Raw genomic sequence first — 25,616 nt, forward strand, 5'->3', positions numbered from 1 at the left:
AAATTCTCGGACCTGAAACGTCTCTTGGATCCGAAATAGAAAATAAGCCGATGTTTCAAAATACCAAGCGCTGGGCACACGTACCGTACCATCTAGCAGCAAAGCAACATTGAGGGCAGTGTTTCAAAATGGCAGACAGAAAGTCAGCGTTCAAGTCGAGTATTCTTACTAAAAATCTCACAAGAACGAAGGAAAAGGTAAGTTTAAACAAGTGTGTTTCATACTTATCGCTTGAATTTTTTTCCATATCGATGACGAGGCTCTTTTTCAACTGTTACTTTGTGTGACACCTATTTAAAAAGGAAATAGTTCTTCCGACTTCCATGACCTGATGACCATGGCCGACACAGATTTATGCCGCGCCGACTTGCATGACTTGCTCAAAACTTTTTGACAATGCGGATTTATAACGTTACTTGTTAGTCCTATGAACCCTGAATATCCTTCCTTGTCTTTTTCGTAGTTTTGGTTGGAAAGAGTTCAATGATTGAAAATTGATGGACTTCACCTGAAAAACATGTCAAACCCAGTATGCAATGTATTGAGCAGACCCAATACTGGGTCGTCCGAAAGATTGTAGGTCAACTCGCCCCCTGGCCGACTCGCCCCTTACCAGCTCGCCCCTTACCAACTTGCCCCCTGACCGACTCGCCCCCTAGCCGACTCGCCCCCTGACCGGCTCGCCTCCTGACCGACTCGCCCCCTAAGTTTGCCAAGCACGTATGGCCGGCCCATTCACCATTTTAAAAAAAATACAATCAGTCAGAGATGGAATCGGTGATTGCTGCCCTTAAAAATAGGTTCTGGGGTTTGCAGCTGGCACTCAAAGTTGCGTTTGTTTAAAGCTTGGTGGATATTCCCTTTGTGTGAAATTGGGGGTAACAATATATTTTTTTTATATTGGTAAAACTAATTCAGTATTATCGTGTGTATGGGCCATGGCGCAGCGTTTCCTGTGTATTGTCTATGGGATTTCGTGCGCCACAACACCAACACCCTACCATATTAATTAACTTCGCGAACTATTTCAGATAAAAAAATGGTACATATTAGGCATAATGCCCGGCGACGCAAACCTACGGAAGTGTTAAGGAGACATGATTTATGACAAAGGGTGTAACGGTCGCTGCACACTTTCAGGTTCCGATAACTTCACAGGATGCATTTATTCACAATTAACACTAAATACTGATTTATTCGGCGAGTACAGTCATCAAGGATCACATTGTTGATCGGCCATATTGAATTATATCCCAGCATGCACTGTCGGTGTCATGACGTCAGGGAAAAACAGTCATGTCATCTGATGCCCGTTACTTGTAAACAAATTAAGAGCACTCTCAGAGATATTCAATTCCAAAAAAGGAATAAAAATTACGCAAATAAAAAAATTAATAATGGGGCATTAAAAATTGACATTAGTGTACAATATACCACTATGACTTTATACATCACACAAAAAGCGTATATCCAAGAGCCTAAATCAATTTTCGCAGTATATGTGAGGTCCCAGTCGAGTGAATTAGCAAAGAACACTATAACTAACTAACTAACTGGATATCGGGTCACTTCAAGAAGATACAGTCACATACCCAAATATTAATGGGACGGAGGATTCGAAGTTGTTGATACCGTTGGATGTACAAATAACCTAATCAGACAGTGGACGTAGGAAGCGTTTGAATAAATAAGTGATTAGTGGTGATGTCCAAATATCCATCACCGTCCGTGAGTCGTTCGTGTCGCGTCGTTGGTTAGAACCATTGTTTTTTTTTTTAATACATTGAGCCGGCCATATTTGCTTGACGTTCCGAGGGGGCGAGTTGGCCAGGGGGCGAGTCGGTCAGGGGGCGAGTCAGTCAGGGGGCGAGTCGGCCAGGAGGCGAGTTGGTAAGAGGCGAGTCGGTCAGGGGGCAAGTTTACGAGGGGGCGAGTTGGAAAGAGGCGAGTCGGTCAGGGGGCGAGTTGACCTGACACCGTCTGAAAAATTCCAAGTAGGGGCCTATTTTCGAAGTAAGCCTAAATGCGTATATATTTTTCCCAGCTAAAATTTACTGAAGGACAAGCAGACCTTCCAATTATTATGATTTAGCCGTATTTCCTACCATGCCTACGGGAAATTCTTGAAAATATGATCGTACGTTTTCTCCCCCATAAGATACGGGTTTCGACCATTTTGACACACCTGAAAAAAAATTGTAGTTCAACAGTTGAGAGTCTACATGCACATTAAGCTAGAATTAGAAAGATATAGCTGCTAATGTACATGAATATGTACATATACATGTATATATACAGAGGGTATATGCGTTTGCACACGTACATGTACAGGGTATGCACGCACGTGTACAAACCTTGTGTGTAAACAGCATCTGACAACCATCCGATCACTGTTGTGATTGGCTGCCTATTAAATATCAATATTCATGTATGCATTAGTGGGACTCTTTAATTTCCGCTTCCGTTAGTTGAAGTAGTAGCAAACAATCTGCAGTATTTTATGTTGCACAAATTTCACAGCCACCGCATACATATGTGGCTTGAAATAAGGTTTGTAAATTTTCCGCTTTTGCCGATAGATACATGTACATGTACTTGTAGAGGGCTTCAGGTCAACTGGTGCGGGGCAAAGAAACTGTCATACATTATTACATGGTTTTTACATGTTCTTTGTGCATCTTTTTTTACGAGATTTCAAACAATTTTTGGACATAGACTCGTCAACATGTCAGCGCAACACCTGTGTATGAATTGTCTAAAGAGGGTCCAATTTGGATGCAATCTTTGACAAGACCGATCCTCAAGTTAAAAATCTACAGAAATAAGGATGCATGGACACATTTTATGGCTGGCCAGTGAGCAGGGACATGGTCAAATCAGATGGGAATACAGCCATTTCACTTTTCAACCTCGATAATGAATTTCTTGTGCCGAAGTGTTAGCATGGGATTTTTTTTTGTGTAATAATTTCTGAAGAGTAAAGATATGATACATGTACATAAAAACCATGTATTCTGATACGTGTTCGTGTTCCAAATGGGTAGGTTCATGTAATTTTATCAATTTTTTTGCTTTGTTAAAAGGATCACAAATGTTTGTGCAGTTAACATGGTTAATAATGTTTAGTGATGTCACATGTACCAGTGCATATGTTCTTTGGATTAAACTTATTCCTGGTTTCTTTGAATTTCCTGTTGATATCAGGAGAACTGGTACATGTACCGGTACATGTTTTGCAAATCCCATTGCTTGTTTACAATGAAACATGATGTGACACACACCTGGTCGAAGTGACAGGTCTTTTCAAAATACATGCACATGTATGTACTTGTAATTTATAATCCATCAACAAAACTCTTTAAAAGCTTCAAAACGAATTTTTTAAGAGATTAAAAGAATTACAAGAACTCAGATCTGAGCATTTTTCGCTAGAATTTGTACACTGGGCTGGTACTACATGTATTTCGAGGCCTGCATACATGTATGTATGTATTTGTACGTCACTGCTTCTTTTATAACCATTTTTTGTCATGCAGCATCACATGGAAATGATACTTGCAAGTTGTTTTTCTCACCAGTTGCTTAGGATTTCAGCCAAAGTTTGGAAACATTTACCGTTTGCTTCCAGTGGCATCTGACATCCGGAACACTGAATGCAATCAACTGATTCTACAAAATAAGACGTAGGAGGGGGGCCGGGGTGGAAGAGTGACCACATACATGAATATGTACTTTTTAGGTTGACTACGAAGGTTGTTTCATCTTTTTCATTTCGCTTGGCATGGTGGCACTTAACATTGACCCAATAGTGCCCTTACCCATTGTGTGGGTTTTGTCAGACTCCTTGGCTTCCAACACTGTCTGTATATTTATCAATGGAAGAGGGTCATAAAAACCACAGTGTTATCCCATAGGGGTCTGTTGAACCATCACAGATGCACAGGAGATGTCCTTGGCAGTTAGCACTGTGGACTTGCCGTGCCCTTTGCAATTGACTCAGATATGGAGATGACACCATCACGAGGCCATCCAGTGCATTATGACGGGGAGATAATAAGAGAATATGGGTTGATGCTAGCAGTGCAATGAATAACTTCCTTCCTGCCTTCTGTCATGCAGAGCAAAAAGAAAAAAAACCAACTTACATGTACATGTACGTGTACATTTTTTTGTCCTGAGCATGTACATGTACAGTGTACATACTGCATGGGTGGTATGGCATGCACTTCATGTACGCGTAGGGTATACACGCATACTTACATGTGGTGCATATATGTACATGTAGTTGGACAGTATGCAAATTAAACATGATACCGGTATACTTGGAGACATCACAGTCCCATGCTGTGTGCGTGTACCTGTAGTTAACGAAACTGGTTTGAAAGGAAACTTTTCCAGCAGGAGATCAATTAGAACAGTGGGTTTTTATTGATTCTTATTTCGCATAGATTTATTTATTTAAAATATAAAAACCTACGTTTATGCATGTGTGAACATTTTCAAGGGATGAACTCAACCTTAAAAACAACCTTTCAAGAAATTCCGTTATTTTTCATAGTTACACAATGTGCAGTGGAGTGTGTACCAATATTTGTGCTGGCTGTTTTTGGCGAGCTGCAAAGCAAGTGTGAGCCTACATGTATGTAATACCGATTTCCGTCTTCTGTCTGTCCGGCCTTCCCCAAATTATGTTAAAGTTATTCCTTGCAGCTCCATAGGTGTTAAAATGTGCCGCTGAGTGCTTGTTTGCTTCGTCTTGGAATTCCATGAGTGTTTAAATAGTCTTATATGGCATTAATGCTTGGAAACTTATGAATTTGATGGAAAAAAATTATGAAAGTTGAATGTTAATGTTTTGAGTTGGATTGTGTACTTAACCCTCTAGTACATACATACATGTACCGGTACATTTACATTGTATGTACTGAGCACTCCTATAATGTACGGTACTTGCATATAGGCAGTGTTGAGACACATACAAACGTACTCGTACAGTATGTGGGAAAATTGTAGGAGGGGAGACTCCAAGTGACAGATTAGGATGTTTGTTGGGGGAGGGGTACATGTACTGTACCTCTAGGAGGAGGATCATGGGGACAAGGTACCTGTATGTAGAAAGTGGATAAAATGCTGGATAAGATTGGCGTAATGGTTGGGCTGGATTAGTGGGATGATGGGACAGCCAGAGTAAGAAGTGAAGGGAATGATGGGGAGGGGGCAGAGTAGGAGATGAATACGATGATGTGGAGGGGGTGGAGTAGGAGATGGATAGGATGATGGGGAGGGGGAAGAGTAGGAGACTGATAGAATGATGGGGAGGGGGTGGAGTAGGAGATGGATAGGATGATGGGGAGGGGGCGGAGTAGGAGATGGATAGGATGATGGGGAGGGGGAAGAGTAGGAGATGGATAGGATGATGGGGAGGGGGCGGAGTAGGAGATGGATAGGATGATGGGGAGGGGGAAGAGTAGGAGATGGATAGGATGATGGGGAGGGGGGCGGAGTAGGAGATGGATAGGATGATGGGGAGGGGGTGGAGTAGGAGATGGATAGGATGATGGGGAGGGGGAAGAGTAGGAGATGGATAGGATGATGGGGAGGGGGAAGAGTAGGAGATGGATAGGATGATGGGGAGGGGGAAGAGTAGGAGATGGATAGGATGATGGGGAGAGGGCAGAGTAGGAGATGGATAGGATGATGGGGAGGGGTGGAGTAGGAGATGGATAGGATGATGGGAGGGGGCAGAGTAGGAGATGGATAGGATGATGGGGAGGGGGCAGAGGAGGAGATGGATAGGATGATGGGGAGGGGGAAGAGTAGGAGATGGATAGGATGATGGGGAGGGGGAAGAGTAGGAGATGGATAGGATGATGGGGAGGGGGAAGAGTAGGAGATGGATAGGATGATGGGGAGGGGGAAGAGAAGGAGATGGATAGGATGATGGGGAGGGGGGTGGAGTAGGAAATGGATAGGATGATGGGGAGGGGGAAGAGAAGGAGATGGATAGGATGATGGGGAGGGGGTGGAGTAGGAAATGGATAGGATGATGGGAAGGGGGAAGAGTAGGAGATGGATAGGATGATGGGGAGGGGGAAGAGTAGGAGATGGATAGGATGATGGGGAGGGGGAAGAGTAGGAGATGGATAGGATGATGGGGATGGGGGTGGAGTAGGAGATGGATAGGATGATGGGGAGGGGGCAGAGTAGGAGATGGATAGGATGATGGGGAGGGGGCGGAGTAGGAGATGGATAGGATGATGGGGAGTGGGGAGCAGGAGATGGACAGAATGATGGGGAGGGGGAAGAGTAGGAGATGGATAGGATGATGGGGAGGGGGCGGAGTAGGAGATGGATAGGATGATGGGGAGGGGGAAGAGTAGGAGATGGATAGGATGATGGGGAGGGGGCGGAGTAGGAGATGGATAGGATGATGGGGAGGGGGAAGAGTAGGAGATGGATAGGATGATGGGGAGGGGGAAGAGTAGGAGATGGATAGGATGATGGGGAGGGGGTAGAGTAGGAGATGGATAGGATGATGGGGAGGGGGAAGAGTAGGAGATGGATAGGATGATGGGAGGGGGTTGAGTAGGAGATGGATAGGATGATGGGGAGGAGGTGGAGTAGGAGATGGATAGGATGATGGGGAGGGGGCGGAGTAGGAGATGGATAGGATGATGGGGAGGGGGCAGAGTAGGAGATGGATAGGATGATGGGGAGGGGGAAGAGTAGGAGATGGATAGGATGATGGGGAGGGGGTAGAGTAGGAGATGGATAGGATGATGGGAGGGGGCAGAGTAGGAGATGGGTAGGATGATGGGGAGGGGGAAGAGTAGGAGATAGATAGGATGATGAGGAGGGGGAAGAGTAGGAGATGGATAGGATGATGGAGAAGGGAGGAGTAAGAGATGGATAGGATGATGGGGAGGGGGTGGATTAGAAAACGGATAGGATGATGGGGAGGGGGTAGAGTAGGAGATGGATAGGATGATGGGGAGGGGGTGGAGTAGGAGATGGATAGGATGATGGGGAGGGGGTGGAGTAGGAGATGGATAGGATGATGGGGAGGGGTGGAGTAGGAGATGGATAGGATGATGGGGAGGGGTGGAGTAGGCAATGGATAGGATGATGGGGAGGGGTGGAGTAGGAGATGGATAGGATGATGGGGAGGGGGAAGAGTAGGAGATGGATAGGATGATGGGGAGGGGGTGGAGTAGGAGATGGATAGGATGATGGGGAGGGGTGGAGTAGGAGATGGATAGGATGATGGGGAGGGGGTGGAGTAGGAGATGGATAGGATGATGGGGAGGGGTGGAGTAGGAGATGGATAGGATGATGGGGAGGGGGTGGAGTAGGAGATGGATAGGATGATGGGGAGGGGTGGAGTAGGAGATGGATAGGATGATGGGGAGGGGGTGGAGTAGGAGATGGATAGGATGATGGGGAAGGGGCAGGGTAGGAGATGGATAGGATGATGGGGAGGGGGTGGAGTAGGAGATGGATAGGATGATGGGGAGGGGGTAGAGTAGGAGATGGATAGGATGATGGGGAGGGGGGTAGAGTAGGAGATGGATAGGATGATGGGGAGGGGGTAGAGTAGGAGATGGATACGATGATGGGAGGGGGTAGAGTAGGAGATGGATAGGATGATGGGGAGGGGGTGGAGTAGGAGATGGATAGGATGATGGGGAGGGGGTAGAGTAGGAGATGGATAGGATGATTGGGGAGGGGTGGAGTAGTAGATGGATAGGATGATGGGGAGGGGGTGGAGTAGGAGATGGATAGGATGATGGGAGGGGGTTAGAGTAGGAGATGGATACGATGATGGGAGGGGGTAGAGTAGGAGATGGATAGGATGATGGGGAGGGGGTGGAGTAGGAGATGGATAGGATGATGGGAGGGGGCGGAGTAGGAGATGGATAGGATGATGGGGAGGGGGTAGAGTAGGAGATGGATAGGATGATGGGGAGGGGGCAGATGTAGGAGATGGATAGGATGATGGGGAGTGGGGAGCAGGAGATGGACAGAATGATGGGGAGGGGCGGAGTAGAAGATGGATAAGATGATTTGGGATGAAGCTTGGTTCGTATACTGTAGTTTAGTAACCATATTTGTATAACTTGGATGTCCCTTAACATAAGCTGTTGTTACAGGAAAGAATTTCAAATTCATAACAAGCAGTGCTAGCCATGGCAGCTTTGCCGTTCTAGTTACATACAATTTTACCATTTAGTATTGTACCGGTACATGTATGCCGTTGTCGATCAGGTGTAAAATTGCCGTCCAAAATACATGCACTGCACATGTATACTGGCTACTACTGGGTGGTACAGTGTGGCCTTTCTTGTGGCCCTTACTTACACTGGTAATTACTGATTGGAATTGACACCCGTACGGCCTACTTGTAAAGAGTGTTCATCAGACTGTTAATATTTCCAATGGTACATGTGCCGGCAAATACATTTCAAATGTTCAGGTTTCTTTTGAAACGTGAGAAAGATGGGAAAAGGGCCTTGTGGTACTGTACATGTACGTTGTACATACTGTGTACATGTATGCGTGTACAAGACTTGATACTTATACAGTGTACCGGTATGGAACCAGTTATGTGGGACACTTCAGGTGTGTATGTACATACATGTAGGTGTACCATACATGTACTATGCAAGGACAATTCATGTATCTAGATTTGGTGTCAAAGAGTTGGAGTGACAGGGTCATAAATGAATATTTATTGATGGCGTTCTTGTGAAGTGTCATATTAACTACTTTTTGGTAAATGGGTTTTTGTCTCTGTTCCTTTCATCCTGGACCTGACCCGGGCTAAATTCCAGCAACAAAACCGCCAGCAGATGTCAATCCAGATGCCAGTAAACCAATATCACACAGATTCTGCCACATATTTGTTTTTGTAGGAATACGTGACTGTCACAGCGCTGCATTGTACTGTTGTAACTGTCTTTGTTGCTGTGAAGTTTGATTTGCTTGCTGGTTACCTCTGTACCGGTGCATGTACATGTACAGCAATCTCATTCTCCGTAAACGTACACGTGTACTTGTACATGTACATGTACATGTGGCGGTAGATCCAATCGGCAACATTGGGCATCATTTTTCATTGTTGACCTGTGCTCCATCTGGTAAAATTATCATGCCTTTTAATCGTTGTGATTCAGAGGATTAAAAAAATGACAGTTGATCGACATGAATATTTGGGTTTTTGTGGTGTGTTTAGTTTTGTGGTGGGAGGGGTGATACCAGTCAGTAGTCAGAAGACTGAGAATACATTTAAAATGCCCTTTGAAAGATGCGCGGAGGATGCGAGGAAATGCATATCAAAGATATTGGTGGCACCGTACACACCATCCTCACATGGCAAGACAGATACTTTGAACCACATATGGGGATAAATTCTTTTCCCCACAACATGGTTCCTAACAGAAAAAAAAATTGTCCCCTTAATGAGAGGAAAGCCTAACCTTGTACAAATAAATTTTAAACACACATACTGTACAGTGGTTCACTGGTACATTATCTCCACATGTATATATTGGACAGTACGTGTACATTGTATATGTTCTGGTAGAATTTTTTCTTGCCTGCTCATGCACAAGATTCTGAAAGCGGAAACAGAAATAATTGCATTCACATGTGTAACAATCGATGGTTTCTGATCTGTTAAGTCAGTCGAGACTTTGTAAAGTCAAAAGTTTTGCTTCGTTCTGTACATGTGCATGTAATTTCAGTGTGTACAAGGATATTTCCGTGAGTAGACAGGAAATCAACATACATGTACATGTACATGTAGTGTAACCAGTAGTGCATCTACCCTACATGTTTACTGTACTGTATACCATCACATGTAATCAGGTGGGTGCCTTGAAATTTTGATGTCACTGCCAAATGCTTTTAAATACTATAATCTTTACACATGTGTTATTTAGGGCGGAGTCAATTCGAATAATATACCATTCGAATATTCGATTTTCAATTCGATTGAATATTCAAATATTCGTTCAGATGAACCATATCTGGTTCATGAGTGTGACGTCCCTTCAGTTTAAACCACGCCCACTGCACAAGCACCGCACATAGAGTTACGTGCATTGATCGCCGTTTATGTGGAACCATGGGATTGAAAGTTAATGCACAACTTCAGTGATCGTCCTATGAAAGCCAGCAAATCGTGGTGCATCCGCCTTTATGACAAAGTCACAAACTGGATACAAAATCAGAACTTTGTTATAACGCACACAGTTTTACATTCTAATCATTGTAATACATGTACATGTAACTTCTTACTTTTATTTCAAGATTTCTTCATATCTATTTTAACAAAGTTTGCATCAGCACATCATTATTACAAGGAACACTGTCTTGGCACATTCATTTTTTGTGTTAAAAAGCTATTTCCATATTCTAGGATGGATTCTAGATTGGACTGTACCGGTAGGGCATATTAACTGCCTTCAAGTGTCTGGAATCTGCTTGAAACGAGCCTCCATAGTGAGATTTTTCTCATTCAAAGAAGGCAATTCTCCCTTTTTTTCAAGAATTTACGGTAGCATTTGAATTTTGAAATTCGAAAAATAACGATCGAATACTCGATAAGCAATCACATATTTGGCACAGCCCTAGTGTACATGCATACAGGTACAGGCATGCACAAGGTTAATGTTTATTCACACCCATGTGCACAAAGCTACATGTACATGTGTACCCCACATCATGACCAACAACTTTTTTTTTACATGTACATGTACCGGTACATACTTGCAAGTGTGTGCTTGGTACGGTACATGTACATGTAGGTTACATATTCTACAGATGTATTCTTTGGAAAATTTGGACCAGATCATTATGGTGTCTTACATGTACTTGGCTTCGGTACAGTAGGGCTGTTAGTACTGAATATCACATTGGCTACGTGTACATGTACAGTACAAGTACCGCGTACATGTATGCATGTCCATGTACCATGTGTACCGTCTGTACTGTATCCCAGCTGTTGTCAGGTCTGTCACAAGACCTGTCTCTGGTCCTTTCTTGGGACCTTCAAAAGTACAAGGGTGAACAGTGACAGGATGTTTTTGTCGCAGTTCAATTGATTGGCTTATGACTTGGCTTTAGGTCTAAATATGGGCTAGTGACTGTTGATGGACTGCTAGTTGCTTGTGATGTACGAGCACCGTACTGGATTGCAGCCCCATACTGCATGCGTACGTACATGTACGTGTGGGCCTAATTTACTGAAACATGTACATGTCTCCGACATCAGTGTTCTCCAACATGTTTACTGAGGATTGAACTTAATTCCTTCCTCCATGATTTGACAACGCAGATTGTTCCATTACGCAGACAAATATTATCACTTGTTTCCAGATCTTCTTGTTGTCTTTGCCCTTATAACAAATCACACCAATACCAACTCAAACTGAGCACTGGTAATTCCACTAATGAGCCCAGGACACATCTGTTAATTCTTTATTGTTCTGATTGACCTTGGGATGAAAGAGACTGAGCTTTCTGGACAGCACTGACAGCTTTGTGGTAAATGTGTTGGTACAGTGTACATGTACATGTACATGTAGTTGTTTGGATGCTGGTATGCTGAGTGTCAAAGGCATTGACAAATGCATACCTTTATACCTTTATATATATATGCCACTGATCTCACTCAATAGAATAATCAATGAAAATTCCACCATGTATGAAAGAGTCTGCCATCAATGGAAAGAAAGAATAAAAGGGATGATAAAGGATATGTTTCATTCTTAAGAACTTCAGCTCACAAAAATGTAATTGAACTATTGTAACTCAAACCAGGACACTCCTGTTACATTGTACATCAGAGTACTGTATTTTCAAATTATGCCACCATTGCCAATGATGTCAATCCATTTCTCAATGTTTGTAGCAATGTGCGGGTACGTGTACATATACATGTACATGAGGAGGTACATGTAATACAGAGAAGAGAAAAGGCAACATCTTGTATGAAATAATACATTGCATACGTACATGTATGCTGCCATAAGAACCAATGGTTTAGTCTACAGTGTACTTGTAAATAAAAGTTAAACATGTTAAAGCTGTCCATTTTCATTCATACAGTACGTACATGTACACAGGTACCATTTAAAAGTTTCAATTTGAAAACTTGTAAAACACTGTCTAGTACCTGTACATGTGCCATGTACAGTGTACAGTCATTTGAAAAAGTTAAGGACCACCCGTCTGCCCATAGAAAATGCATTAACCTGAAGAAAAACCAAACTTAAACCAAACAATCATGGCAACTTATATTAATTTTCAATGTGTAACCTTGGTACCTTGGTTGAACATTTTTGACTACATTTCCATGATTTGACATGTTAACAGTCTAATATTCAGTGTGCCCTCCCTTGTTTCTGATTGCTTAGAGTGTTTTTTTTTACCCATGCTGCCTTGCAGACAAAATGTCATACAAGACCTGCCTTTGCAAAATATTTCATTCAAATGGGTACATAACACTACACTGTTATGCACCACTGTAAAATCATGTTAAGTAATCATTCAGTGAGACAGTGGCTCAGTGACAGAAATACCAATGAAATTAAAGGTGGTCTTAAACTTTTGCAAATGACTGTACATGTACATGAAGGTGTCTCATATATGTATACATGTACATGTACTAGTACACTACCGTTACATGTACTGTGCATGTACATACTGATAAGTTTTCTAATCCACCTCACCTTCCTAACCCCGACAAATTCCAGTCCAATTTCTTTTTTCACTTCATTTTCCTTTCCTCAAAAAGTACATATACATTGTCAAAAAAATACCCAAAAACTGTGGTTCTCAATCCGCCCTTCCCCGTTACTTCACATTCATGTTGGAATAGCGGTCCGGTAGGGCATGCAAGCCACATGCACTGTACATGTACATGTACAGGTGTATGTGATCATGAACGAAGTACCGTATTTGTGCTTTGCTGCACAGGGAAGGAATTTGGAGTAACATTCAAATGAAAAAAAAAAATTGTACCTGTGTGTGATCCAAGAAAGTTCCCGGCACAAAATATTGCAGAAGCAAAGTACAATTGAAAGTCAGCTGGTTCCATCAGATTTTCTAGTACGTGTGGTTCTTGAACTAGTTTCCATGTTTTGTTTACATAGCCCATGTTAATTTTTCATCAGATCATCACATTTGTATTGTACAATTTTCAGGTACATGTAGAAGAAATACTGTAGAAAGAAAGCAATCAATCTTCAAGTTGTTGTCAGATGACTACAACCGTTATTTAAAAATGTCCTTTGGAATACCTGTGACCAGCAGCTTTGGTACAGCACATTACTGTACATGTACATGCAGATGTTTAAACTTCTTGTTTTTCTTTCTCTTTCATATTTTCTTGACATTAATTGATGAGTCCAGAAAAAACCAAGGGAACGATCTCTAAAAGTGCTGACTTTTTGACTTTCAAAACAGGCTTGACATCAAACATGTCAAAAAGTCAACCCTATCCAGCACGCATACATGTAACATTTTACAGTGTGTGGGCCAGAGGTATCCGTTTTACTGATTGAAGAGGATTGTTGTCCCGTGTGAACACTTTGGGGGTGTATATATTTACGTTGTACTGTGTATACACTTACAGTGTATGTACCTGTAGACCTCTCTATTCTTTGCAGTTTATACAATTGGGCATTTTGCCACCAGTATAAAAAAGGGGGTCTACATGTAGACATGCAGACCGGGAAATCACTGGTGCAGGATTTTGAAACTGTTTCCTCGTTGGGAAGTGGCCCAGTTAGTTGGCGGTGGATCTTTCCTGGAATGAAAACAGTTTGTGGATGTATTCGCAATATGCATACATGCACACCACCGTTCACTTCCTCTGCCGAAAAAAAGGTGCTGTTAAGTTGTTTCGGTTCCTACACAGTATCTCCTTTAGAATCACTTCAAATCACTCTTCAGGGAAAAAATGTAAACTGTGGAAAACCTGTCAGTGCCGCAGTGGTATCACCAGTCCGTGTACACTTGGCAGTACGCAAGCCATTGCTTTCATTGAAAACATTCCAAAAGGAAATTGCAAGTATCACCAACCATTACTGAGATCTACACAATCTGTTTCCACCATGTACATGAACATGGAGAGGCTTGTCCTGTGCTGTTAGACAAGTTAGAAGTATAAATGTATAACTAAGTAATGATACAACTTTTTCTGATCTGATCCATGTACATGTGTTCATGTACATGATGTGCGTACCTCCTGTGCAGGCACCGGTCCTGTGAGCACACCAAACTGAAGGCCTGAACGAAAATAACAAAATGCTGTGTGTAGCATGTGCTTGTACATGTACATGAATACATGTATTTTGGTAGCAGGGCAGTTTCAGACTAGATGAAAGCACCATGTTGGTGGCAATGGTGGCTCATTAGGCTATCCTACATGTACATACATACCATTACGGCCAACATACCGGTACATGTAAGGCCATCCTACTAGGGTCACTTTCATAGCACTGCTTAAGTGAAAAACTTGTTTAAGCGTGAAAAAACCTTGCTTGACAAATCAGGTTAAACAGCCTAAACGTCTTGTGATGTACATGTATATTGTTATGGACTGGTACATGTATTTACCAGTCTTTTGGTTAGCATGACAATCACATGGATTTTGAGCTGGTAACCTTTGTTTATTAAAAGCAAGGTTTTTTTTTGTACTGCAGCCAATTCTGTACTTACGCAGCTCTGTGAAATTGGCCCCAGTACAGTACATGTCTGTATATTGAAATGTACATGTAGTCCCACAGTTACAGCCAGTGTCCAAGACTACTGATGTGGACAGCTTACCCATTCAATGTACAGTACAGCAAATGTACATGTACATGTACATACATGTGTCTACAAGAACATGTACAATGTTGGCCTCATCCAGATTATTAATACATGTGCATGTACCGGTACATACATGTATGTACATAATACATGTACATGTATGCACCATACTGCGAGGGACTTCTGTAGCCCATGCCCACATCATGCTGTACCGGTACATATGACTTGAATGAGGAACTGTCAAAACTGCCGAATTTAATTTTGTATTCAAATTTCACAGAAACTTCAACATGATGTTTGACTTGCGATGTTAATTAATGTGTTTGCGAATTACTGTTGTGCACTGCATGTAAAGATTGCACCTGGCGTGCCTGGTCAGCATGGTCAGTGGGCACGGCTTTGGGCCAATTTGATCAGCCGTTGGCACTGTTATGCTTGACCAACTGTACCGTACGTGTACCATACATGTACCGGTACTTCATCCAGTATCGAAGAGCTGTTGGTTGGAAGTTGGTAATTATCCACAATTTTGTACCTTCGTACATTGTATGATATTTTACCAGGTACACTGTACAGGTGATTCCTAGTAATAATGGCAAATTTCTGTGTGAAGCGGCGGTGTGAAATTTGCCCATACATGTAATTCACTCAGAACATTTGCTTACATGTACATGATTAAGGAAGGGAAACCTCCATGCTCACATGGAAGGGTGTAGGAAACGCATACATGTAGTACCATTTGATGTACATGTACATGTACAATGTACATGTAGTGTTACATGTGTACATGTACGGTACATGTACTGCACATGCATTTATGTACCCTATGTAAATATACAATGTACCTGTACATGTACAAATCCTTTCAATTTGTTCCCTGTACAGTCGCCAGTGCTGAAGCCTATTAATAATAAGCCTTTTGCAAGTTAACATTGACCCAAATCTGGTACACTGAGTTCTTTAAATTCATGTGAACATAACAACTTGAATTCTCCTTACTGAAACCGCTTTTGCTATATCTCATGATTTGGGGCAAGCTTTTGCTTAGTTACATAAGAGACGCCTTGCAACAATACACTGTTCTCACTGGATAAGAAGGACACAAAGGAACCAGTTGATTCCAGAGATGGTGGTCGCTATGCGAAAGCTTGTCCCGAATCACGAGTTATAGCACCAGTGTCTTTAGTCTGAGGAATTCAAATCGTTATGTTTATGTGCAATCAGATAACTCAGTGCACCAGATTTTATTCAAATTTAACTTGCAAATGGCTTATTCAATGCTGCTGCAGTACAAAATGTTGTCTGATGTACAAGCACCGGTATCTGTCAATGTACATGTACACGAACCGTAACTCACCCAACATTTTGTACAGGTTTGTGCATTGCTTGTTACCATGGTTAGTGTCTGGTTCTAATGCTGCTTCATAATACAAAAATGGATCAAGTTTTGAATTGTTTCATTACGATTCTGCCAATATCAGTACCTTTATGTTTTGCATGTACCGAATACATGTACATGTATACCGTCTTCCTCTTTATTTTGAAGTTTCACTCTCTTTTCGCTCAAAACTCTCCAGAAAGTGTGATAAACATTGTCTCCTTGTTTGCCCCATGGCAGGTTCTCTTGAAGCTCGGCAAAGTAGACGAGACCAGAGATGCGGCCTTTGACCTCTACGCACAGAACTTCAGCCAGCAGCAAGCTGTGGCGGCGAGGTTACAGAAAGAACTCAAGACCTACATGAACTGTGTACGAGGTATGAGCATACAGGGAGTCATGCCGGCTTGTGTCTCAGCTACGGATTGAAACTTGAAGTTTAAACATGGAGGGAAGACCACTAGCATGTACTGGTACCTGGTATCTGTGTACCGACTGGATAGTGCGTACCCATAACGCTGTGCGCAAACAAACAAAGCGTGTACTGTACATGAAGATGTTTAGATGTGCGTCAGCATTACGTCCCGGTACATGTACATCAACGGTACCGCACATGCTCCAGAATGGCACGTTATTGGTACATGTCTGCCCCTTCTTGTTTTGTTTTGTTTTGTTTTTGAAATGTGTTACTGGAATTTTCATTGTTTGTTTATCGTCGGCAGCAATGAGCACTGCCAGCCGGAGTTTACACGAGGCACTAGAGAACATCTACGAATCTGATTGGGTGAAGAGCAGTGAAGTACCTCAGTCCAAAGAAGTAAGTTCGTTTAAAGAATGACCACCAAATCACAGAAGCCAAAAGAATCGAAAGCCTAATCACAGTGGTTAACATAGAGTATCAAGATGAAGGAGCTACGCGAACATGTTGTTATATCCTAACAGAGACAAAGATGATAAAGTACATGTACAAAATACACGTAAGGACCCCCCCAATGGACAGGGTTCCATGGTTCAAAAACTGACTAATCTTAGCATGAAAAAGGTAGTAACCGTACCACATGTGAAAATCACAACCAGTTTAGAGACATCGTACAAGTATGGCATGAAAAATGATCATCAAAAGTGGGTTTAAAAGTGCCGTGTGAATATTGAAAATATGACTATTTATGGAAACGTTTGACAAAGTGAGGTGTAAAAGTGCTGGTCCCCTGGGATCAGACAGGCGCCAGTTTGCCTCTTGCAGGCATGCATTTGCATCTTAGCCAAAGCTGGGCCAATCCTGGAAGAGCTGCCAAGTGTTATTATTTTCACTTCCCAGCTTTGTTGGTTTTGATCCCTTCAAAATCAACAAACCCCAGATACATGTAGAAGAGTTTCCACTGTTAATGAAAATATCCCCAACCAAATCTAACCCCTCCCTGGAAAGTAACTTAAAAAGCCCGCAGCTTACCCAGCCTTCGGGGGCATACGCTGAGCGTACAGTGTTAAAATACATGTCGGGTAGGGCCAAAATCCAAAATTAATTACCCAGTTTAATTGACTAGACCCCTTGCAGCTGGTACTCAGTAGTGGTTCCTTTAGCATGGCAAGGAACCAATGAAAAAAAAAAAGTGCAATCACTCCATTGCAGGCAGGAGCTGAAAAACTGTTCTTAATGTTTTCTTACAGTTTTTCATTTTCTCCTTTTTTTGCACGTATTGTTTATATTGTATGAGCTATCAAGAATTCAAAAAGGTCCTGATTTGGATGGAATTGGAATGAAGAGTGATTTAGTTTACACCTTCATGAGTCATCCAAGTCAGTAATGAACTTGGTCTCCTCTCTCAGACACTAGACCTTCTGTGGGATGATTTCCAGAGGAAGATGAACGATCAGGTGATCAACCCGCTCTTCACGTACCAGTCCAAGTTTCCAGACGTAAAGGTGAGGGAACTCTTCCAATTTGGGGCCCAGTGCCTTGTCGCTGCTGAGCATAGAACTTGGCTGAGGCTTGTCCGAACCACTTCGCTGCGGCTTGGAACATAACTCTATTGGAACTGGCTGAAGCCAAAGTCATAGACTTGTGTAATTTCAACCACAGCCACGGTCTTAGCTAAGAGAATATTTGCTTAGCAGAAACAGGTTACCAACCGAAATGTCATTCAATGCATTTCTCTCTTGTGACTGGTTCCCCACCGATTTGTGCTCAGCACTTAATCTTGCTAAATCTGTGACTGAATTATTTGGTTGTGACTCGAAATTACGCACAAGTCTATAGTTGTGACTGCTAGCCATTTCTTATAGAGTTTGTGTACATTAGAATCTCGTTAATAAGAGGTCCTTTGGACTTGGTAAATTACCTTGTTATAACAGGAACCTTGTCTTATCAGGAATGAAAACAATGGTAAACAAAGGATTGTGACTCAAAATTTCCTTTTTATAAGCAGAATCCTGTATTAACAGTGTTCTTATTAACAAGGTTCGATTGTAATCTCAAGTCACAGCCGAGTAATTTGGATACAGCCTTTGCAGTAATTTCTTATTGACTGCTTCGTGAAGAGAGGTCAAGCTGTCCATTCACTTTCAAAAGTTGAACCCATTTGAATGTACGTGTTCATGTACTTTCAGAAACAGAGGCAATTCATCTGCTTTCAATTTTGCCGGTTTTGTTAGGGACCTTTTCTTGGGATGACCATATCCGCATTCTTTCATTTGTCTTTGATACTATTGAAATTTTCAGCTCCATAGTATTCCTGTATGGGTTACAGTACGGATGCTTCCTGAGGATGTGGTGCTAGTTTCATGAGTTTTGCTATAGCAGGAAAACAACTTGCTTATCAAAACTGACAAGTGGCCCAAACTCTCAAGTTACACAGATTGAGGTTGATTGAATCATTGTTGACTTAAGCTCACTTCAGAAATTTACAGGGCAGAATATTGACTTAGCAATATTGATATGTTACCTAAGCAATGTGTTGAAGTTAACGGCCAGAGTTGAGTGTCACTCGCATTCTCTCAACACTCTTGGCAGAAACGAGTGGAGAAGAGGTGTCGGAAGATGATCGACTTTGACAGTGCGAGACACAACCTGGAAACACTCAAGAAGAAGGATGACGCCAAAGCCGCAAAGGTACGTGAGGCAGTGAAATCGTGACCTTGGGCCATTCAGGCTAAAGTTTAAGCACTTGTCACTAGGAGTTTTCGCAATGAACCAGCCGGATGCGTTGGTTTATTTTTGGCTGAAAAATACCAATTTCAGGAATAGTTAAAATGTGACAGCCAAATTGAGCGAAAGTTAAGTCAAACATTACACTAGTAACCTTTGAGAATTATCTGTGCTATAAATTTGTACTATACCCGTACAACTCCTTTCACCATATCTTCATCTTTTCAACACCCTGAGGCTAGCCATAGAGCAATATCTACAGCAGTAATGTGCCACGCATGTACGTGTATGCCCAGCCAAGATCCAGTTCAGTACACGTACATGATTTACCTCCACACAGACTTGCATGTGGGCGCAAGCCAGTAGGATATATGAGGTTTGACCCATCACCTTTCCTGTGAACAAGTCCTCCAGCATTAATTGATAAAAAGAACTTCCTTACATCAGCTAGGTTCAGAAGTCGGTCATAAGTGCTTGGATCAAGCAAAGACGAATGAGATATCATAAGTCTCTCTCAATTGGTTGGCCCTTCCTACAGACTGTCACGTGCGCTGGCCTTTTTGCTGTATATCCATGGAATTTTAAGCCAAATGCGCATGTAGAACATTCTGTACACTGGGCAAACTTGCACCTGGTGGCGTTACATGTACATCTACATGTACTTCTGTCATTTTCCTACCAAGATGGCTGTTTGTGACTTTGAAGGAGCAAAACGGTCACCTGCAGATGCACATCTCGATGGGAAATAAGGAGCTAAAATAATATGCGGAAGGAGACATTTTTGAGAACCTGAGTTTTATTCATATTGGTATTTACATTCCCCATATTTGACTCTCTGGTCAGGTTGCAGTGCAATGTTATGGCACTAAAATCTACTTAGTACTGTGATGTTTAACTTTGTAGAAGTAGGGTACTATATTAACTTTTGCTGGAGGTATAAAGCTGGGGACTGTTTCTTTTTCTGCTCTGTCACTCTTCCATTCCTACATCTACTCGTAATGAACAAGTTTCCTGTCTTTTGACCGTCTCTTTTTTCCACCTTGAAAAGGCCCAAGAAGCCTACAGTGAAGCCAAGAAAATGTACGAGGACATCAACAACGAAATGCTGGAAGAGCTCCCTGCACTATATGACAGGTAATCAGACAGAGGACGTCACAGACAGTGTCTCATAAAGCTAAGGGAGGGTCTCAAAAATCGGGAACGTTCCCGTTCCGTTGGACCATTCCCACTGGAAGGCTGGCATTCCATCCGAACGTCGCAGGCACGTTCCAGACCGTTCCAAGCAGCATTCCGTTGGGAACACGTGTTCCCAGTGGAACAGTCCTGCAGTTACGTTCTCAGTCGGGAAGAAGGATGTTTGGCATTCATTTCCTAGACCCTGCGTCTGCAGGACGGCAGCTGGATGGAGCACGGCATTTTGTGATTTACCCCTCATGGAGATTAACTTTCCTCCCTTTTTTCTTGTCCATATTCACCATGACATGGCTTCCCATGCAATGACTTTAGAGTATAATCTGGACACCGTTGATTTCATTGTGTTAATGTTAACGTCTGTACTTGCCAGTGTTCTATTCATTGTCAGGTTTGTGTGATAGAGGAATTTATCATCGCAATGTTTCCACGCATAAGTATTCCATCAGATCAGAAACAATTTAAAAACCTATCTTGTAATTGACGGGGTGCAGGGTGAGGGCTTCAGATATCGCAGAAAAGGTTGAACGACATGACTAAGGCAGTTAAGCTCTACATTGGTATTGCGTCCTATAGCCCAGTGATACACCGACATATACATGTACTCTGCATGAGGTCAGCAAGTAGTGATTTTCACTTTTGTATCTCAGTTATAAATAAAATTTCCATCATCACATTAACAAATTTTGCCACATTACATTTCCATCTTAGGTTTATTTACAATTCTTATTCAAACTTAGGCCTATTATAAAAGCAAAGTAGTTTACCTGTGCTCGTTTGTCATGGCAGGCTCCATTTCTGGACATTGGCTAAGATTTGTACATGGGCGATATGAAGGTACCCGAATGGGGACGGTCCGACGGGAACACGTGTTCCCGTCAGACCATTCTTACAAAGGAACACAGCGTTCCATGTGGAACATCGCGTTCCCAACAGAACGGCCGACCATACCGGAATGAGAAGACGGTACTCCAATGGGAACGTTCTGACCATTCCAAATTTTGAGGCGCTCCCTAACAGATTGCCACCGTCTAGTTCCACCAAAGAGCACAGTGATGGACGTACTATAGAGTGTCATCGGCACCAGTCTATTTGGCTGTGTGTTAGGGTCTCTTGGAGTCACTGTGCAGAATCAACTGGCTATGGCAGTCAGTGTAAAAATAACCCATCCGTGTATTGGAAGTGGCTTCCATAGGAATACATGATATTCCCAGCCACAGTCACATTTAGACATGACCATATTGCTAAGGGGCCGGCCATAAGTCTCATCCTTTTCATAAGTGTACAAAAAGTAGACTTTTCCCCCCCCCTCCTTGAAAGCGTACATGTACATCAGCGGGCAAAAAATGATGGATGGAGAGCTCCAATGGCCAAATTCCCTATTGCCGAGCGAAATGATGTACATGTAAGTATTGTGGTTAATAGAAACTTAAATTTCAAATCAAACATTATTTAAAACAACACCTGAAAAGCCAAGGCCTGAAAAGCAGTGAACATCGATATGACCTAGCTAGCAACACCCACAAAACTTGAAAGTGACCGCCGATTCGCACATTGACAGCTCGTCGTTTTTCATATTCAGAAAAAGGAGGGCTTTTACCCTTCCTCCCCCGATACGATTTGTACGCTCCTGAAAATGGCGAAATTTATGGGCGGTCCATAGTGTGACCCAGCCCAATAAGTTGTCAAAGGTACATGTTTATTCAAGTGGTTGGCCTTTGAGGAAATACTGCACCGTGGAACTCAGTTGGAACTATCATTTCTGCTGTATAAGGCCCAATGTCGTCATCAAAAAGAGCAGTGCTTGACCGGTACATTACCAAAATAAAAATCGAAGAATAAAAATGTCTCGAAAATCTATTTTGTGAGATCTGGTCTTTATTGCAATAGCAGTATCACCACCACAGCCATGAACACTAATTTAGCCACCATCACCACTAAGTGTCACCACCCACCATCATCACCACAGCCATGAAAACTGAATTAGCCACCATCACCTCTAAGTGTCACCACCCAACATCATCACCACAGCCATGAACACTGATTTAGCCACCATCACCACTAAGTGTCACCGCCATCATTGCTGTTACTGTCAAAAATAGTCAAAAATTCCTTCCACTTCCCCTGCGCAGTACATAGACATATCATATGTCACTTGACCGATTTTGACAGATAGGAGAACCGTGTTGAGAATGCATCTTTGCATGGGAGGGTTAATGCAACCCTTGCCGTTATCACTGTGTCACCGGTACTGTTGTTAATGTCATCTGTTTCTTTACGGCATTCAATTTCAGTCGTGTTCCATTCTACGCCGCTACGTTCCAGCTCTTCTACGGTGCAGAGGCCACGCTGCACGAAGAACTCGGCAAACTTTCACTAAATCTCGGCAACATCATGGGCGAGCTGTATGAGGAGACGTCCAAGGGAACATACGACATAAAGCGACTTTCTCAAGTTGGGTATGTAGGAGCAGTCAGTCATCAACTTCCATGGGCACTCCACACTGCAACAGGTCCAATAAGTGTTTCAAGGTCATGTAAACTTGAAACACCGGTCGTCCTCTCGCCTGAGTCAGTGCATAGCGGCACTTTATTTGGGGTATATCACGTTGTCATAGTTCAGTGAATTTACATCTTATTGACGCATTTCATGTTCCATTAGCTTCTCTAGGGAAAAATACTCCTTCTCTGGTCTTCTCAGAAAGCCACTTTTCGCTGTACCACTCAGAGCAGGAAATATTTGTATATTGTATACAGGAGGGTAGATATTTATTGTGCTTTTGCACCCACAGATCACCTGATGTGGTAGGTAACACTCACCTGCCCGGCTCCAGATCCGGCTCCGCCTCTCCTGGCAACTCCATCTACGAGGTGCAGGTGCCAGAGCATTACAACGAGAGGGAAGTGGCGCCACGCCCCGAAGCCCAGCAACAGCAGGCCCAGCCTGATGCATCGGCAGCAGCAACAGCAGCAGCCCCTGGCAACGAGGACGAGGACGAAGATGACGCCTTTGAGTATCAGGTCCCCAGGCCGGCAGAGCCCGCCCCAGCTGAGGTTGGTTTCCTGGAACTCACCACGGCATGTCTCCGCCTCACACACAGGACCCACTCACCTTGACCTGACAAGAACAAATTATTGCTTGGCAAAATATGCTAAGCAGCAATAAGCTGGGAACCAGTTGCCAGAAGTGCACAATGCATAGCAATTTGATTTTGGTTGGAAACCCACTTTTGCTGAGCAAATTTATGTGCTTAGCACCTCCGTGAAAGTGTGATACTTTGTAACGGTCAGAATGTTGTCTTTGGGATGCCTTGTTCTCATCCCAGAACAGATGGCTGTTCTCCTGCAAACACGGCATTCCCATCGGACCCCTACCTTGGATTAGTGTGTGAACAAATCCGACTCTTCACACTGTTCAGGAATGCCTTGATGGAATGCTAGCATTCCAATGGAAAGGGTCAAACAGAACGCGAACCATCCCAACTTCTGAGACACTCCTTTAGTGTCCCATTCCTGCTCCCAAGAATGAGTGGACAAAGAAAGAGCGAAATGATTTCTGCTTGACTGCACTCACCAATACTGAACAAAACAAAGTCTGAAGGACCATCATGATAATCCTCTGACTAGAGCTAATTCATTCCTCGTTGAGATCAGTAATGGCATAGCCGATGAAATCCACTGATCCATACAGTCAACACACCCTTTTAAGGTACTGTGTTTTCACTTGCATGCTACCACCGGGCAGTAGCTCCACTATTGGTCACTGAGACGCATGCCTAGTCTACTATCACCTGGATATTCTCACACTAGAGCTGACAATATACTGTACGGTTAATGGATCAGTCAGTAGTCACCTTGCTATCTTATAGCAGTGAAGTGGAGGTCTTCTAAGTTTCTTGTATTCCTTCGTATCTTTTTTTTTTTTTTTTGGCAGATGAGGCGGACATCAGAGAAGGACGAGGAGCAGCGAGCAGTCCCGCCCCTCGCATCACCAGAAACAGTATCACCTAACAAATCCAACGGGGAACTTCCACCTGGAGTCATGTATAGGGTGAGTAACCGTGACTCAGCGCTCAGAGACCATGGCGAAGAGACATATATTTACCACAGGACCCAGCCATGGCAAGCGAATGCTCGAGGACTCGGAACGTGCCCCATTGGCTAGATCGAGCCTACGTATGTGAGTACGAATACAATTGGGATTGCACAAGCCGAGGGAGGAGTGCAGCCGTCCTCTGCTACTTTATATGCAAACTGCCAGGTTAATTTTTAAATGTCCATTCATTTAACTGGTGCAGATTCTTGCATTTTTACACGTCATCTGGCTTGAAGTGGTTAATTGAATTTGTAACCAAATTATCATTGCATGGTTGTAACCATAGAGTGTTTTGGAAATGAGTGAATTCAACTAAGACTTTAGTTTCGCTGGTTCTGGCCATTTTGAAGCAGCGTTCAAAACCACATGTTCAAGCTCTGACAGGAACCAGCAAAACTGAAGTCTGAGGCGAATCCACTCATTTCACAGACAGATTTGGCAAAATTTCAACCAGTGACATACATTCCTTCTCTAAGTATCTACATTTGGCCTTCTGGTTACCAATCAATGACTGCCTTACTCGCTGTTACAAGCCTAATCCACAGGGCCTATTCTCTGACATCACCTTTTTTGTGTGTGTGTAATTTGGTCTTGGCATCATGTAGGTAAGGGCCACACACAACTATGTGCGGAGAGACTCAGACGAGCTGACTTTTGAAAAGGGAGAGACCATAGACGTACTGCCATTTGATGATCCGGACGATCAGGTAAAAATGGCACCCTTCAGAGTTGAGTGAAGCAACTCTGTATTCTGGCGTATTGGGAGCCAAAATTTGGCCAAAGTGCATTTGTGACTAGTGTTGTTAGCAGATGAAGTTCCCATCCGCGGTTGATTTTCAACAAGATTTTTGTCCTTCATGGCACTGTGCCAAGTATCCGCCATGTTTAATCATTCTTCTTTGTGTGGGTAAAAGTCTTACTCTGTGCAGTGAACAGAAGCCATCTTCTAGATAGCACACAGAAGAGATTGCAGGCAAGTGTACAAGTTGA

The 25,616-nt window shown here is 43.0% G+C and overlaps 1 protein-coding gene across 1 annotated transcript in view; it reads left to right on the forward strand.

Annotated features, from left to right (window-relative positions):
- The first annotated feature begins 89 nt into the window (after positions 1-89).
- LOC110976011 (myc box-dependent-interacting protein 1-like) overlaps positions 90-25,616 on the forward strand; it is a 28,117-nt gene continuing 2,590 nt past the window's right edge. The window contains exons 1-10 of the mRNA XM_022228919.2: positions 90-197; positions 16,439-16,574; positions 16,918-17,012; positions 18,023-18,118; positions 19,206-19,304; positions 20,389-20,474; positions 22,826-22,990; positions 23,323-23,584; positions 24,465-24,581; positions 25,232-25,333. Of these exons, the coding sequence (XP_022084611.1) occupies positions 129-197; positions 16,439-16,574; positions 16,918-17,012; positions 18,023-18,118; positions 19,206-19,304; positions 20,389-20,474; positions 22,826-22,990; positions 23,323-23,584; positions 24,465-24,581; positions 25,232-25,333 (1,227 nt within the window). The 5' untranslated portion in view covers positions 90-128. The remainder of the gene's footprint in view (positions 198-16,438; positions 16,575-16,917; positions 17,013-18,022; positions 18,119-19,205; positions 19,305-20,388; positions 20,475-22,825; positions 22,991-23,322; positions 23,585-24,464; positions 24,582-25,231; positions 25,334-25,616) is intronic.

Source organism: Acanthaster planci, linkage group LG08 (assembly GCF_054643075.1).
Source record: "Acanthaster planci isolate LZ-2023a linkage group LG08, COTS_SCS, whole genome shotgun sequence".
Classification (NCBI taxonomy): domain Eukaryota; kingdom Metazoa; phylum Echinodermata; class Asteroidea; order Valvatida; family Acanthasteridae; genus Acanthaster; species Acanthaster planci.